Genomic DNA, 17,983 nt, shown 5'->3' with positions numbered 1-17,983 from the left:
TAAGCGTCTGACTTTTGATTTCAGCTCCGGTCATGATTTCAGGGTCATGAGGTCGAACCCCGCATCCAGCTCCACACTGGGCATGCAGCCTGTTTAAGATTCTTTCTCTCTGCCCCTCACCCACCCCCTGCTCTCTCTCTCTCTTTCAAAAAAAAAAAAATACAATAATAAAAAAGTTTTAAAAATCCAAGAAACAAGGAATAGAAGGGAACTTCTTCAACCTGATAAAGTTTATCTATGAAAAACCTACAGCTAACATCATAATCATACTAAATGGTGAGAAACTGAATGCTTTCTCCTATGACCAGAAACAAGACAAGGACGTCTGTTCTTGTCACTTCTATCCACCATTGTACTGGTGGTTCTAGCCAGTGCAATTAATCAACAAGAAAAAATATCAATAATTTGCACTGAAAAGGAAGAGATAATACTGTCTTTACTTGTAGTCAACCTGGTCATGTGTGTGGAAAATCCTGGGAAATCCACAAAAAACTCCTAGAATATAGGAGTTCATCAAGGTAGCAAAATAGAAGATCAATATACAAAAAGTACTTGTATTTGCATACACTAGCAGTAAGCAATCCAAAAATGAAACTAAGAAAGTTCTATTTACAATAGCATCTAAAAAAATAAAATGCTCAGGAATAAATTTAACAAAAAGAAGTATAAGGCTTGTATACTGATGATTACAAAACATTGCTGAGAGAATTTTTTAACAGATCTATATAAATGGAGAGACATTTGAGGATCATGCATTATAAGACTCAATATTGTTAAGCTGGTAATTGTGCCAAAATTTATCTATAAATTCAATGCAATTCCCACCACTTTTTTTAAATATAAATTGATAGATGATCTTAAAACTTACATGGAAATGCATAGGATGCAAAATAGCCAAAACAATTTAGAAAAAGAAGAATGAAGTTGGAAGATATACACTTTCCTATTTCAAAACTTAATACAAAGCTACAATAAATAAGACAGTGTAATGATGACATAAGGACATATAGATCAATGGAACATAGTTAAGAATCCAGAAATAAACCCTTACGTTAATGGTCAATTGGTTTTTTTATAAAGACGCCAAGACAATTCAATGGGGGAAATGATAGTCTTTTCAACAAATGGAGAAAATGGACAACCACATGAAAAAAAAAAAATGAAGTCGGATCCCTACTTCACAGCATACACCATACAAGCAGACAAAAAAAAAAAATAACTCAAAATGTCATATATCTAAATCTAAGAGGCAAACCTGCAAAGGCTCTGGAAGAAAACAGGAGAAAATCTTTGTGCCCTTAGGTTAGGCAGAGTTCTTAGGTACACCAAAAGCACGATCTACTAAAACATATTGAGAAAGGGGAATTCTGCCAAAATTAAAAACTGTTCTCCTCCAAAAGCCAGGATTAAGAAACAGAAAGTCAGGCCACCAAGCTGGAGGAAAATTTTTCAAATTACATTATCTCATAAATGATTTTTAATCAGAATATATAAAAATCTGGCTGGCTCAGTTGGAAGAGCATGCGACTCTTAATCTCAGGGTCGTGAGTTTGAGCCCCACGTAGAGATCACTTTAAAAAATAAATAAATAAAATTTAAAAAGGGATATACAAAAATCTCTTAAAATTCAATAAGAAGACAACAATCCATTTTAAAATGGGCAAAATATCTGAAAGGCATTTTGCCAACAAAAACATAGGGACTGTTAATAAACAGATGAGAAGGTGCTCCACATCATTACTCACTAGGAAAATGTGAATTATAATTGCAATAGGATATCTCTTCATATCCACTAGAATGGCCACAACCAAAAAAAAAAAAAAAAAGTAGATAATACCAACTATTGGTGAAGATGTGGAGAAATTGGAAATGTGATACGTTTCTGGTTTTATCGTTACAATTTGGAAAACAGTTTGGCAGTTTCTTAACATTTTCAACGTAAATTTACCTGAAGATGAGGCAATTACCCTCTTAGGAATCTATTCAAGAGATAATGAGAATGTGTCCAAACAAAGACTTGTACATGAATGTTCATAACATTATTCATATTAGCTAAGCTGGAAACAATCCAAATGTCCACAGTCAAGTACAGAGATGAACAATATGGGGCATGTCCATAAAATAGAATACTACTCAGCAAAAGAAAGGAAGAAACCGCTGCGATTCATGCTAGAACATGCATGAATTTCAAAAATCTTATGCTGAGTGAAACAAAGCCACATAGATGCAAAAGACCACATATTTTATCATTCTGACTGAAATGTCTAGAAAGGGCAAAATCTATAGAAACAGAAAGTAAATTAGTGGTTACTGGGGCTGAGTGTGGGAACAGAGAGTCACTGCAGATGAGCACGAGAGGTCTCTCGGTGTGATGGGAATGTTCTAAAACTGGATTGTGGTAATGGTTGTGCAACTTTGTAAATTTACTAAAAACTGCTGAGTTGTAGTCTTTAAAAGGGTGAATTTTATGATAAGTAAATTATACCTCAACAGAGCTGTTTTTGCTCCCTCGCTCTCTCTCTCTCTCCCAACAAAATAAAATCTTAAAAAAAAAATTAGACACTCACACACACACACGCACACACACATCACCCCTACTATTTATTAAGCACAAGACCCTGACCCTATGTTGACCCTAGGAAAACACAAGAATGCATAAGACTGCTGGTTTTTCACTCCATGCAAGACTATGACAATCTAGGAGGAGACCTACAAAACACAAATGAGTAAATATCAGCAAAGAAGGTAGCAAGTGTTCTGAGCATCTTCACTGTTACCACCCTGGCCCAGAGTACCATCACCTCTTTCTACTGCAATGGCCTCTTCTCTGGTCTCCCCACTTCCACCATTCCCTCGGAAGGTTTTCACCCTGGCAGCCAACATGTTCCCATTAAAACCTAATTCAGATCATCTCATTCCTCTGCTTAACATTCATCAGTGGTTTCCCATCTCATGTGGAGTTATGTTCTAGGTCTTTAGTAGGCTTCTAAGGCCCTCCACGGTGACTCTCCCCCACCCCCCAGCTCCAGCCAGCCACAAAGCCTGCTTAAATGTTTCTTGAACACTCCTGGCACACTCCCACCTCAGGCCCTTTGCACAGGATGTTCTCTCTGCCTGGAACAACCTTCCAGCCAATTTCTGCAAGGCTTGCCCCTCTCACCTCCTCCAAGTCTTTGTTCACCTGTCACATTCACAGTGAAGCCTACCCTGACTACTTTATTGAAAAATTCAGTCCCCACCCCCAGGATTCCCCATCTTCCTTCCATATGTGATTTTCTCTGATGCACTTACTACCTTCTAACGTACATGATATATTTCCTTATTTCGGTTATTGTCTTGATTGTCCTCCACTGCCAAGATATGAGCTCCATGAGAGCAAGGCTTTGTGTCTGTTCACTTCACTGCCGTGTTCCCCGCGCCTATAACAGTACCTGCCATGTGGCAGGTGCTCAATAAGTTTTTGTTGAATGAATGACAAAGAAGTTACTAAAAGCGTTCATAAAAAGGATGTGTAAGAGAGACTTAGGCAGATGAGGTCAGCATGTGGAGATTCTTGAGTGCCTAGGACATAAATATCGGACGAATGAATAAATGAGCAAATGAATGAGCCGCCTGCTGATGTTCTGCACACTGCCTTAGCATCCAGTGACATGCACTGTGAGGAGTGGGACTCACTGAAACTTTAGATTTTTCCCTATGGAAAGAACTTGTATTGACAAATCATCCTCTAGAAAAACTGAAGCCCTCTGTGCTATACCTCAAATGGCCACTAGGGAATGCCCAAATCCATAATGCTCAGCTATTAAGAATGAAATTGGGCTCCCCTGGCTGTTGGGGAGCCCAAGTCATTAACAGGCTGATAATGAAAAAGGATAAGTCTCCCAACATTGTTTTGCCTATCCGCCTTACCCCGTGCCCCCCACCGGCCAAGCATTCAAAGCCCATCAGTATGACGCGTAGTTTTCTGCCACCTCTCCTAAACGGACCCTATGCTTGAGCTGTACCCAAGCTGTGTCTCTGCCCATCACTACCTATCCGATTCCTGTGTGCCCCTTTAAGGTCCAGCACAAAAGCCACCCCCTCCAGAAGCCTTTCCTGATGACTATTGCTCTCACTGTCCACTGCATTCCTGATATCCTGGGGCTGTTGTCACCTGTCCCAGGCAGGCATCCCTTGGTAAACACTGATTTAGATACTGTCTCTATCTATCCAAGCACTTCATTCTGGTGTTCCCAGTGAAATCAGAAGTCTACCAGCTCTGGCCTGTCAGGAAGGTCAGGGACAGAGGTCAACACCGAACTTGTGAAACAAGCCAAAAAATGACGTTATGATCCCGCAAAAGTGGTTAAGAACAGCCTATTCTTGGGAGGCCTCTCTAGGAGAGAGAGAGAGAGTCCACCGGCCATAGGAGACAAAATACTATCTCCAGCCGCCTCGACCCCGGCCTTAGGGGCGCAGGAGAAGACTGGCGTGCCCAGCTTCACCCCCTCCCAAGCACGCCCCCACCGTTCCCCGGGTCTCCTTGTCCCTGCCTCCATTATTCAGCCCTAGTCCAACTACTTGGCTGCCAGCAAATGGGGAACTCTAATAGACGCCTGGGGCCTTTTTCCCTTTTAGCCTCTTTCACCTGCTGTCCTCTGTGCTTTGTTCTCCAGACTCATGATAAAGAGCAACGCAAAAATCCCATCAAACATGACAATGTGCTGCAGAAAGCACGTACCAGAAATGCATCCTGGGGCAAGCAGAGAGAGTGGGAGCTTGCCTGGCAAAATCCATGCTGGGACAGATTAGTCCAACCCAGCTCCAGGACAGCAAGCCCCAGGCAGGGTGGGGTGGGGTGGGGGAGGTTACACCATGATAGCAAGAAAATCGGCATTTACTTTTAATCTATGTAACCACTCTGTGAGAAGGTACTCTTGTCACTATCGTAAAGACTAGGAACCTGAGGCACAGACAAGTGAGGGGACTTCACCCAAGCCTACAACAGCTAGAACATAGCAGGGACTGGATTTGGAATCCAAAGCTGAGTGATTATAATGTCCAGCCTCTTTCTACTGGTCCATGCGGATTCCGCACACCTTTTGCAGGCTTTCTTTCCTCCGTAGGTCCTAACACAGGATGGGCACAGGGGGGGGGGGGGGGGGGGGGGGGGGGGGGGTGCTCCGCTCCTTTGCTCGGTTCTCTTTCTGCCTGACAGGCCCCGAAGCTGACGTTTGCTACTTACATTGTAGGATGTGAGATGCCATCAACGCTGTGCAGTTCTCACTGCATGGAAGCCTTCCTAGAGCCAAATCCTTCTTTATTTGAAGAGTAAAAAGATACCTGAAAAGAAGTTGGGGAAAAATCTCTTGAGAAAGAAACAGGAACAAGAGAGAATCGTTTCCTTTCTCCCAGATCCAAGATGTTTCAAGAAAGAAACGGCACCCCCAGACAGTGAGATGCCTTTTTGGGATGGTGACTAATGCATAGGCTTTGCTTCAGCCCCAAACCAGCCCCAGACCACAGCTCGGCTGCTCCAGCATTTTGGCAGGCCTCACAGCCATTAGGAATCACCCCGGCTAAATCCTCCCGCCAACTTGAGGGAGTTGGCCAATCATCCTCTCGTGGCTTCTGCCACTTAGCAAAGCCACATACATACCCAGCCCGAGAGAAAGGGAGATTCAGCAAGACCAAGCCCGCTCGGGCCGCTGTTTACCAAATGCTATCAAGCACTCCCTATCAAAACAACTTAGGTTGGTGGGGCAGGAACAATCACCCTCATTTTACAATTATAGAAAGGCAGAGGTTAGGTGATTTTGGCAAGGTCATTTTGCCCGAAGATAGTGAAACTGTGGCCAGATGTCAGGTCACACACTGAACTGAGGCCTCCTCCTATCCAAAAGATTGTGTTGCAGAAATCAAGGACGTGAGGCCACGCTTCACCCGGACCACCTTCTCCATATCACCAGAGCCCGGCCCAGCACTTGGCACAGAGCAGGCAGGAAATTCCTATGTTCTGAATGGAATGAAGCCACACTGCCCTTTTGCCCACGGAAGGTTCGTCAGGGACCCAGAAAGTGCAGGTAGGTACCAGAGCTTTGCCAAAGCGATTGCATTTGCCCCACACTTTTTTTTTTTATCATTTCTTTCATTTTTTTTTTAATTTTTTTATTGTTATGTTAATCCCCATACATTACATCATTAGTTTTATATATAGTGTTCCATGATTCATTGTTTGTGCATAACACCCAGTGCTCCATGCAGAACGTGCCCTCCTCAATACCCATCACCAGGCTAACCCATCCTCCCACCCCTGCCCCACACTTTTAAGCCCTTATCAGGAGAGAATCAACTTTTGAAAAGATGTGTAAAAAGAAGATTCTATCATTGACTGCTTTCTTCTGTGGTCCAAAATTGGTTCCAATATTTTATTTTATACACTCAAACATTCATGGAGTATCTACGGTGGGCATTCCCCAATATAAGATGTGCCTTTCTAAATAACGTTTTATCTGGACTTTTTAATTTAAATCAATTAAGCCTTGAAGGCAATGTGGTAAATCAAAATTAATTGCAGGTGATAGATAAAAATCTAGATTAGAAAAAACAGGTAAAATTAGGAGGTGATTATTCAATTTATAAATGCGCTCTTCATTATAAACCTTCAAATTATGAGCTCCCCTAATGGGCTAGAAATGACTCAGTTAGAAAATTTATATTTGCATACCACTCTCCGAAACTCATGGATTGGCCCCAAACAAGGCATCCTTGTGAAGTCAACTATGGTTAAGTATCTTCAACTGAGGAAAAAATAAAGGAAGTCTAACCTTTACCATTGCCTGCTTTGAGAATAATAGGCCTCGAGTGCTAAAGGGAGAGAGAATCTCATTTTGCTCCTAGCAAGCACGAAAGGAAACTTCTTGTCATTTGACACGTTCCTTGCTATTAAGAGGGCAGCTGCCTGCTACAAATACCAAATCCTCGCTCTGAACAGCTGATGAATCATTTATCATCGCATTGATTTTCTCATTCTCTTTTTTTTGGCGGCGGGGGGAGAAAGTTTATCTCCATTAAAATTGGTCATAATGTGAGACTCAACTGAAATGGGTTAGCAAGTGCAAACCGATACAGATACCAAGATATCAGGTTATCTGGGAAAGTGGCCTACAACTCACAAATGTGGAGAGAGAGGGCGAGCCAGTGACAGACTTGTGAAAAGTGACGTCTGCAGAGACCCTTCAGCAAACAAGGCCCCCTGTACAAAAGGGGCAAAGAAGAACTGGACTTGTTGTGGTGGGGAAGGCCCGGCCAAGTCACTCTAGCTCCCGGGACCGTTTCCTCCTCTGTAAAGCAGGAGGGCTGGGCTAGATGATCGCCTATATCCCTTGTAGGGTAAGATTCTAGAGTCTAGCAAGCACATTCGGGTTTGGAGGAGTGTTAGGTTGACAATGCAGTTTTGGAGAAGTAGGTTTACGTTTTGATTTTGAAGGGCATTGTATATAAGCATAAATATACTTTTTTAAAAATGTTTTATACTGGTGACTTTTTAACTTTTTCATTTTTACGAGTGTAAAATATTTTACCTATCTAAAATTATGAATAATGTATAATTAGAAATAGTTGTTAAAATTATATAAAATTATGAATAATTTATAATTATTAAAGAATTATAATAAAATTATCAATGATTTAGATTATACATGATAAATAATTTATTTAAATCATTTTTTAAACTTTATTTTTTTACTTTTTAAATTTTTTATAAGTATACGTCATCATCCCTCTCTACCTATGGGATGTGCACACACACACACACACACATACACGCGCGCATGCCCGGTTTTCAATATCCACAGAAATTAGCTGGTATCACATTTGTGCCATCAAGCAGCCCTCTGGTTGGAACACAGATGCAATGAAGGCAAGCGCTCTTACTGCTGTAGCAATTAATGGCAGAACCCCCAAGCGGGCACCCAGGCTGGGTGCCCTGCTAGATGCCACCCTTCCTTCTCCCTGAGGTCCCCACCCTTTGGAAGATTAACACTTTGGGGACCAGCCAGGCCCATCTTCTCTCCAGCTCCTCACCATCTCCTGGAGAGTGACTGAGAGCCAAGCTTTCCAAAGAAGGCTAGAAGCCCATTCTCTGATAAATGGAGAGTAATGATTCTTAAGTAACACCATGCAGCAGACACACAGGGAAGTTACTCTACCTTGTAAGCTCTTCTCGAAGATGTCCCGGGTCCACTGGGAAAAATTTCACCATAAATTTGAAAACAACCTCCTTAGGATCTTAAAACACAATATCTCCATAAGTTTTATTTAAATGTCCATCACAACAGTTACAGGTCTTTACACGCACACACACACACGCACACACACACACACACACACTTCCCCTGTCCTCTTCCCCCCTCTCCCCATCACTCCCTCCCTCAGACTTTTCTTTTAAATTTCAATTTTTCACATTTCTAAGATGGTGCTATCTCTGGATTGTGTCTTTATGTGGATAGCAACAGGGAAAGTTCTCCTGCCCCCCTTTCTACCCTCTCTCCCTCTGAGTTTCTTTTTGTAAAGCTGCGCCTCTTTCTGGGCCCTACTGGGTCCTCTAAGAAGTGTCCCATTTAAAAAATATATACCACTTGCCACTTGGGATTCTGCATTCCTGGCTGAGAGAAGAGCCCAGCTTTAGAAGCAGGTGATTATCATCTGGCATCAAGCATCTCATAAGGGGAACTAGAAGTGGATGGACCGCTGCTACTTTGTTGCTTAAAATCTGCTTTAAGAAAACACATCTACTTGCCTTCACTCCTACTCGCATTTGAAAAGAAGAAAAGAAACTCTTTGCATCAAAAGCAAACGCATCCGTGCACCATTCGCAGCATGCGTTCAGCAAATATTTGTCAAGTGCCTATTCTAGGCCAAGCATTGTCCTAGGAAGGGCAAGCCCTCATAGCCCGGTAGAAGAGGCAGCCCTGCAGACGGCTGCGAGCACTGAGTACAGAGCACTGAGTACCGGCCAAGCCCGAGAGGGAGGACAGAGGGCTCCGGTTAGACCGGAACTGTAGATAAACAAAGATAACGCAAGGACATCCTTACACAGAGAAAATCTTTCTTTCTTAATTTGAAATTCCGGTTTAGGTGGACATCTTTTCTTTTCCCGGAGAGCCCTACGCCTGAAGGGAGTTTGCCACCGTCAGGAGAGGTAGGAATACGAAGGGGTCAGTGGCAGCGGGCCGGCTAGACAGGCAGGTGCGCTTCGCCGAGCGGGCCAACGAGTTCGGACTCCATTCTAAGGGCAATAAGGAGCCGCGGAAGCACGTGACGCCGGAGCGTGAGGTGGTCACCTTTGTATTTTCAGCAGTTCCCCTCGGAAGTAAGGTAGAGGACGGATTGGGGGAATCAGGTAAGAAGCCCTGGGAATAATGTGACAGACGATTAAAATGCGGTGGGAGGGGGCCCCTGGGTGGCTCAGTTGGTTAGGCGTCTGCCTTTGGCTCAGGTCGTGATCCCGGGGTCCTGGGATGGAGCTCCCTCTCCCTCTGCTGCTCCCCCCTGCTTGTGCTCTGTCTGTCTGTCTCAAATAAATAAATAAAGTCTTTAAAAACATCATAATAATAATAATAAATAAAATGCAGTGGGAGCAGACAGAACCAACACGGAGAGGGCAGGTAGAGCAAAGAGACACGACAGCATTTCTCAAAGTGTTGACTGAACTCCCCCTGCATTCAGAAACACCTGTGGAATTTAACATAGAGGTTGCCTGCCCCCAAACCCGGGAACGGGGCCTGGGAATCTGCATTTGAACAAGTGATCCTAATACACACTGCAATTTCAGAACCGCCACACTAGGTGGTGAAATACGGGGTGGGGGTGGGGGTGGGGGAGATTTCAAACATAGCAGGCACCCGAATGTGAACTGAAACAAATGGACAAAGTCTGGGGCATGATAAAACTAAAACATCTTCAGGCAGAAGGTGAATGGCATTGAAGATTGACATTATAAGTAACAAGGTCAGGCTGCCTAAGATGGGCCAGTTGGGCACTTAGATTATTAAGGAGCTCAGTGGGTTAAGTGTCTGTCTTTGGCTCAGGTCCTGTTCTAGGGGTCCTGGGATCGAGCCCCTAGTCGGGCTCCCTGCTCAGTGGGAAGTCTGCTTGTCCCTTCTGCTTTGCTCCCCTCTCCTTCTCATTCTCTCTCTCTCTCTCTCAAATAAATAAATAAAATCTTTTAAAAAAAGATTGTTTTGAATTAAAAGCAATCAAAACCCAGTCAATTCAGGAAATGCTCTTCACCTCCCCCTCAACTGGCTAAACTTAGATTGGAAAGGAGAGCCTGTACCAGGAAGAGAGCTATCACCTTAGATAACTACATTCTAATATGAACTAGGTGTGGTAGACAGGGAGGGACCTCCCAAGGCCTGTTTGATCAAAGTCCTCTATGTCCCATTGTTTCTGAGCGGGGGCCCAGCCAACATTTGTTTACCAAACATTTACTTTTTCTTCTTCCTGTGAATTGCTTTCTTTCCCTTTGAAGTCCCAGACCCCTACCCCCTTCGTTCAGGATGACACATTGGCCTCATTTTGTCTGACTGTAATTTCCATGTCTGTGTGGCCTCCCCATACGTACGAGATTAAATTTGAATTTCCCCTGTTCATCTGTCTCGTGTCAATTTGATTCTTAGTCCTGCTAGAAAGACCTTGAAGGGCAGAGGAAATTCTTCCTTCCCCGGGGGACATCAAGGATGCCCCAAGGCTTGAGCCAATCCCCAGAGTGCTGTCATTACCCGAGTTCTTCCAATCTACCCGAAGATCCAGCAGCATGATTTTTTTTCATCTTGGGCAAAATTAAAATGATTTTTTTAATTGCTACATTCACTGACCCTGTGAAGGATTAAAATAATGCCCCAAAGCCCCTTTTCTCCCCTTATATTTGGTGAGGAATAGCGCAGTGTCGCTGAAATGTTTTCAAGTTGTAACTGGGAATTAGATCCCTTCAGTGATTTCCCATACTTACTTTTTACTTGCTTTGTGATGGGCTTCAGCAGTTCCAACCAGACCTGTGATAACATTAATGAAAAAAATGGGTAGAACATGGCATTGAGTGCGGCTTTTTTTTTTTTTTTTTTTTTTTTGGTAACAGATAAAAGTCAACACAAAATAAACAAATACCAAGGCTATTTAGACCCCCTTCTAAAGATAGATAGAAACAGCAGTGTCAAAGAGATGACATACCTCCACGACACTCAATCAACTCCCTTGTATTTTTCCAGTGACAGTGAACGTTGTTGATCTATAAACTCTTTGTTGTTGACATTTGAATCACTGCTCCCCTGCCTAAGTAGGGTGACAAAGGTGTCACATCCAAGGCTCATTAGTTACTACAAAGACTAATGAAGGCATTTGGCTCTGCATTTGAATCCTGCAGCCCCCAAATGCCAGCTTAATAGATCTAATGAGCCTTTCTGGGAAGGTGCCAGATAACAGATATGCCAACGCAGGACACAGAGAATGTTGGGAGCTGAGAGAGGGGGAGAAAAAGAGCCCCCTGAATCCTCACTGGTGAGGTTAAGAGTCTTCACTGTGGAGGCTGAGGTCCAGCCTCTGGGAAATCAGAACAGATAAAGCAGAGGTTGCTGTTCTCGGGGTGACAGAAGAGGAGCAGAGGGGAGAAGAGTTTGTTCGGTAAACTGAGATGATTTTAGATAGGCAAGGAGGGAAACTTGTTATTAAATCCAGGCATCTTGCAAGGGTTTGAATGCTTTTTCATTTTTCAGTCAGGTTTGAGCCCTACGTACCTAGCCGCAAACTGCATTTTAGAGGCAATTGTAGACACAAAGAACCCTATAATGAAACCAACTTACATTATTTCCAGAATGGCTACAGAATTCTAATCCGAAATACTCCTTTTCAGCAAGATTTAGGTGGCTGCAACTCAGGTTAAACAGCGCCTTCCCGGATGACTTTTGCTAAACAAAACAGAGAGAGCATAGCACAGTTTGCGTTCCTAACCTGATACTGTTAGGCAGTGTGGAAGGAAGGGTAGGAGCCCCCCAACTCGCTGCAGACACTGTTTCCTGTAAGCACCGTTTAGAGGTCCTGCATCCTCTCAGAGGACGATGTTTTACAGCTAAATATACAGGCATCTACCTGTAGATTGTTTTAGGCGCCCCCCCTCCCCCTCTGAAAAGCCTCAGACTCATGACAAACCCTCTTGGAAAAAGAGAGCCTTGCACTTAACTATGGCAAGATCTGCAAATCTACCCTTTCAATGGAATTCTTTAATCAATTCATCCCACAGGCAATTTGAATGATTTCCCCCAAACTGACAGTTTAATCAAGATGCAAATCTGACCTGCTTAAAACCCCTTCTGTGGCTCCCCTCAGGATAAAGTCTATACTCTGGCTCGGGAGGCTGGGCCCTCTCTGCCTCCCGTGGCCGTGCCTGCCCCTCCATCCTCTTCTCTCGCCCCTGCCCCTCGCTGGCATTTTCCTTTCTAATAATCGCAGCCTGCTCTGCCCCACACCTGTCAAGTGGTTTCACACCTCATGCTTCTGCCCCTGTCATTCCTTCTCCCTAGACCGCCCTTGCCACCTTTCTTTGGCTTGGCTCACTCCTCCTCAGCTCGGATGCCGTCTTCCTGGAGAGCTTGCCCTGATCCCGATCAGCGACAGGTTGAGTCAAGGGCAACCTCCGGGCTCCCAAGCACCCTCGCTTACCCCACACATGGCACTCTTAACCCAGGGTGTCTGTCTTCCCCCATTCCACTGAGTCCCTTCATAGCAGGGACCTCGCTTCGTTTTTCTTGTGACTCACCATGGCTAACTCAGAGCCTGGCACCTACTAGGGACTCTTGAATGTCTGTCGCTCTGACATGAGACTGGCCCACTAGGTCACATGAGTTCCTTGAGTAGACTTCACTTTGCAGCCTTGCCCACCAAATCTCCCACCAATTCGTTCACATAAGGCCACACATCATTCCCCCCCCCACAAAGCCCACGGACACGGTGAGCACAAAACAACCCCTTTTCTAGGCTTGAGCTTTGAAGCTCTCTCTCGGAAAATCTCTTTCCGAGCGGAGCGCGGCTGGGGCTGATCTCCAGCCGCCAGCGTGGCTGAACCCGAGGGTAGCTGTTGCAGGGAGGACTGTGATGGGAAAATTGGGCCCTGGCGGGTAGGCACAGAGACAGGCCGCTGAGAACCCCTAGTTAAAGCCAAGTCACGCGGTGCCCATGGTGCCGCTCAGGAAGCCGAGCAAGGGGAAATGGAGCTGGAAATCACCGACCCATAGAATTTATGGCAACCTTGAGAGGTCAGAGAGTCCAGCCACCCTCCTCCCGCCCCCTACCCTCTCCCTCAAGGCAGTGCCACGGCTGAACGGGGGGGGGGGGGGGGGGGGCGCGGGGGCGGGGGGGCCCACATCTGGGATTTAATAGCTTCCAGGAAGGCGGCCTACCCCACCCCCTTCCCCCAGCGACCCCAAATCCTCCCCTCTCCCCTGGACCTCGCTCCACTTGGTTACACCGTCCAAAGCTCCACCGACTCGAGATGCATGTGGGTTAACCGGGGTCCTATTTTAAAATGCAAAGAAGCCACGGGGGGGGGGGGGGGTGCCCCCCCCCCCCCCAGCAGGGGGGGGGGGGGGGGGGGGGGGTTGGATTTTATGTGCGAGGTCACATTGGAGCTGTGGTCCTGGAGAAGGGGGTCAGCCCACACAGAGTTGGGGGGTGCGCAAGGGCATGAAGGGCATTGGGGGCCAGTGGAGGAGGGGGCGTCTGGGAAGGAGGAGGGAAGGGGGAGTTTTTGCCTATGTGGCAACCTTGCCTAGGGCAAGTGCTGACACAGACCATTCCAGACAGATGAAATCGCTCCTATTTTTAAAGTCCTCCAGACAAGGAGCTGCCACGGGATTTTTATTATAAGAAAAAAAAAAAAGAAGAAGAAGAAGAATTTCTAAAGAGAGATACGACAGCAATACTTTTTCCGACACCAAAGAAACATTTCAGTCATGAGGACCAAATCCCGTCACGGACTTTCAGTTTCTTTGCAAACAATTTAAGAAACTCAGGATTTTCCTTTCTCCTCATTTTTGGATTCTTTTTTTCCATCGGAGTATTTAATCCTCCCCATCAAGGCTGCCACATTCCATGTGTTTGTATATTTAAAGGTTTCTGCTGTCCCAAAGAATATATAGCCATTCTTGTAAGGATTCCAATCAAGGCTTCCTTTTTGCTCCCTTCCGTAAGAGCCCATACCATGTTTATAAGAATAATCTCCTGATTCTTCTATCCCGGCACATGTTGCCAACTGGCTCTTAAAGCCTTTGGCATTTATGCATTTAGAGGTCAGGCGCTCACGTGGCTGGGGCTCTCCACCCCCACCTCGGGAGAGGCATTTCCCTTCAGCCCTCCAGAATGTACGTCGAAATTGGCCAGCCTTGTGGAACGTGTTGCATAATAGGCAAGGTCTTGGTTCTGTCTCAGCATGCAGGCTTTAATGTTTTTTAACCATTATAATCCAATCCCGCGATTTTTAGGTTGAGGTTATTTTTCTCATAATAACTCTTTACATACAACTTTTCTAGACTTTTTTTTTTCCCCCTTTCTGGACTTTTGATCCTCTTTTCCATTGCAAGTTCTTGTTTAAGCTCACACTGTCAACATTCTAATCAAGCTCTTTAGTGGATCTAAATTCTTTACTACCAGTCCTCCCACTCAAGGAATTGGAACCACAATCCTGAATCTTGTTTTACCTTTTCCCTTGGATTACAGAACAGCGTCTGCCTTAAAAAAATACACACATACACACACAGTTGACCCTCAAGCAACACGGGTTTGAACCACATGGGCACACTTATATGTGGATTTGTTTTGATAAATATAGTATAGTACTGCAGTATCTCACTACAAATGTATTGTCTCTTTCTTATGATTTTCTCAATAACACTTTCTTTTCTCTGGCTTTATTGTAAGAATACAGTGTAGAATACACAGAACATACAAAATCTGTATTAAGCGATTGTGTTATTGGTAAGACTTCCAGTCAACAGTAGACTAAGAGTGGTTAAATTGTGGAGGAGTCAAAAGTTATACATGGATTTTCAACCATGTGAGGGGTTAGCACCCTTAACTCTTGTGTTGTTCAAGTATTATATATATATATATATATATATACAATTTAGAACTTTTTAGAACTTCTATTTATAATCTCCAATTTACCAACTCTGTTTCAATCATAACATTGATTTCTGGGGGCTCCAAACCCCTCTTCTCATGGGAACAACAAATATTCAAGGTGGTTACCTGTACAAAACAATCTACCACAGCCTTTACTCAGCTAGAGCCGTCATAGAACAATTTGTTAAATCAAGCCCGAATTGTAATCCTGCTCCACCCACTTACTAACTGGATGAATCGGGGAAAATCTTTTAGCTCACGGATTGACCTGCCTTTTCCAGGCACCTGAAAACAGAGACCATGTGTTTGAATACCTGGCAGTATGTACAGTGCCCGATAAAGAGTGGACATTCAATAAATGTTTGCTGAATAAATGGATGGATGGAGCCAAACAATTAACTTGATTCCTGTGCATTAGTAAGACAGTTCTCTCAGGAGGAAGAACAAATTAGTCACTGTGTGACTTAGGGCAAATTACTGACTCTTTCTGAGCCTCAGTTTACTCATCTGTAAAATGGAGATAATAGTAGTATTATCTCATAGAGTTGTGAGAATTAAAGAAGATAATTCACATCAAAGCCTTTAGTACAGGGCCTGGCACATCATAGGACTTAAGCAATGCACATGTATAGATAAATGCATAGAAGAGTCTGGAAAGATACACAGCAAATGTTAATAGCATTCTCCCTGGAGGGAGGATAGATTTAAAGGGGAACTTTAACTTTTTACTTTGTGAATAGCTGGATATGTTTTTAATGAGCAAGGACAGTAGAAACTCTCTTAACCAAATTCCACTCAATCATGCACAGAGAATGCTTTACATTCCCTCTTAATTTATTTATTTTTAAGCTTTTATTTTTAAGTAATCTCTACACCCAACATGGGGCTCGAAACCACGACCCTGAGATCAAGAGTCCCACGCTCCCCCAACTGAGCCAGCCAGGCGCCCCTACATTCCCTCTTTAAAGTACTGGCAGGGCCTATGTCATGATGAAAGCCCATGACCAGTAGGCTACTCTAATGGTTGTGTACTTCTACACCCATCAACTGAGTTCCATGCTCAATAATAATTATTTTCTGGAAAATATTTTTGATAATTCTACTTGTTATTGTAATCACACAATTAAATTGTATGTACACCAAAGGATCATGAACACTAGAAGCAAGGATTGTTTCTATGAAAACTAAGTTCATCACTTTGCAAAAACTCAGTAGGGGGGAATCCCCAAAACTGTGCCATCAAATTAGCTTTGGATATGACAGCAGTAAAATACGGGGTGGGGGGAGAAAACTCCGGAAGGATTCTGTACTCAAATTGCTTTGCAAGCACCCACATTCTTTCTCCATGTTAAGTAAGCAAATGCTGGAAATCATAGAGGATGCATTATGGGTGTGGTTTATGGAAGAAAGACAAAAGGAATCAGACAGAAGTCCTTACTCAAAAAAAGCTTTGACCCTATAGCAAAAGACTGGCAAATGAATAACAATGTACATGTTTTATGTCAAAATTAGAAGTTTAAGGGGCACCTAGCTGGCTCGATTGGTAGAGCGTGCTACTCTTGATCTCAGGGTTGTGGGCTCGAGCCCCCGTTGGGTGTAGAGATGACAAAAAAATAGAAGTTTAAGGTGTCTATGTGCGTGTACTTATTATGATTTTCTGCTTTAACAAATTTTATGGATTAACTGACCAACAACCACCTTTGACCACGTTAGATAAAGGAGATTCTAATGTATTTACATCTTGACTGTGTACTTTAAAAAAATATAGACTGTCATTAAGGTTTCGGGAAAGGATGAACTGGAACCAAATACAGCATATTATTAATAATAGCATAACCGATTATTTTCACTTTTTCCCTATAGTTGTTATATTTTTCAGAGAAATGCAATAGGCGCTATAAAAGCTAAAAGCATAGTGCCATACAAAAAGTCTTATATATGCTTTTCCTGTTTCCAGTGCTGATTCCCACATTGAAAATATTTCTCATGTTCCCCGCAGGAAACTGTTCTTGAAGTCACAGATGGTTATGACTCGTTCTCCTGACTTTATGGCTATGTCTTATTTTTATCCCAAAATATGACTGGATTAGCCCCGGCTGCCACCACAAAATGCCATAGACTGGATGGCTTAAACAACAAACATTTAGTTCTCATTTAGTTCTGAAGACTGGAAGTTTGAGATCAGAGTACCAGCATGGTCAGGTTCTGTGAGACCTCTTCCTGGCTTGCAGATGGCTGCCTTCTTGCTGTGTCCTCACCTAGCGGAAAGGTAACTCTCTCCTCTTCCTCCTCCTCTTCTTCTTTTTCTTCGGCCACCGGACCTATTGGATCGGAGCCCTACCCTTATGATCCTATTTAACCTTAATTACTTCCTAAAAGCCCTATCTCCAAACACAACCAAGTAGTCCCATTGGGGGTTAGAGGCTCAACAGACAAATTTGGGTGGGACACGATTCGGTCCACCGCATTTACCCAGCTGGATGGCCCACTTTAGTTACCATATCTGCTCTTTATGACTTTGGCTCTTTCCAAACATTAAATCCACTCTCAAATAATGAAGATTTATGAGGCATTTTGGAAAGAATGTGCCTGGTTACAGAAGGCCAAAACAGAGTTCCAAGACTGTGCCGAGTACCTGCAATAAATATGAGGAGGTGGCTAAGAAAGCGGGCCCTGGAGTGGGACACAGCCGGCTGTAGGTCTGCCCTCTACCTGCTAGAGGGATGATCTTGGACAGGCTATTTCATCTCTCTGAATTTCAATTTCCGTAATTGTAAAATAGGATTGTCAGAAGCCAAACACGAAAGGCCATATGTTCTATGATTCCATT

The 17,983-nt window shown here is 43.8% G+C and overlaps 1 protein-coding gene across 1 annotated transcript in view; it reads right to left on the bottom strand.

Moving 5' to 3' along the window:
- The window catches only part of FRMD7 (FERM domain containing 7), a 47,697-nt gene that overhangs the window by 10,588 nt on the left and 19,126 nt on the right, over positions 1-17,983 (bottom strand). Inside the window, exons 2-5 of the mRNA XM_032428370.1 lie at positions 11,841-11,945; positions 10,994-11,036; positions 8,190-8,223; positions 5,225-5,322 (exon numbers count right to left, since the gene is read on the bottom strand). Coding sequence (XP_032284261.1) covers positions 5,225-5,322; positions 8,190-8,223; positions 10,994-11,036; positions 11,841-11,945 — 280 coding nt within the window. The remainder of the gene's footprint in view (positions 1-5,224; positions 5,323-8,189; positions 8,224-10,993; positions 11,037-11,840; positions 11,946-17,983) is intronic.

The sequence above is a fragment of the Phoca vitulina genome, unplaced genomic scaffold, assembly GCF_004348235.1.
Source record: "Phoca vitulina isolate PV1807 unplaced genomic scaffold, GSC_HSeal_1.0 scaffold39, whole genome shotgun sequence".
Classification (NCBI taxonomy): domain Eukaryota; kingdom Metazoa; phylum Chordata; class Mammalia; order Carnivora; family Phocidae; genus Phoca; species Phoca vitulina.
Note: the sequence above shows the minus strand (reverse complement) of the source record. Positions and strands in the feature narration are given on the sequence as shown.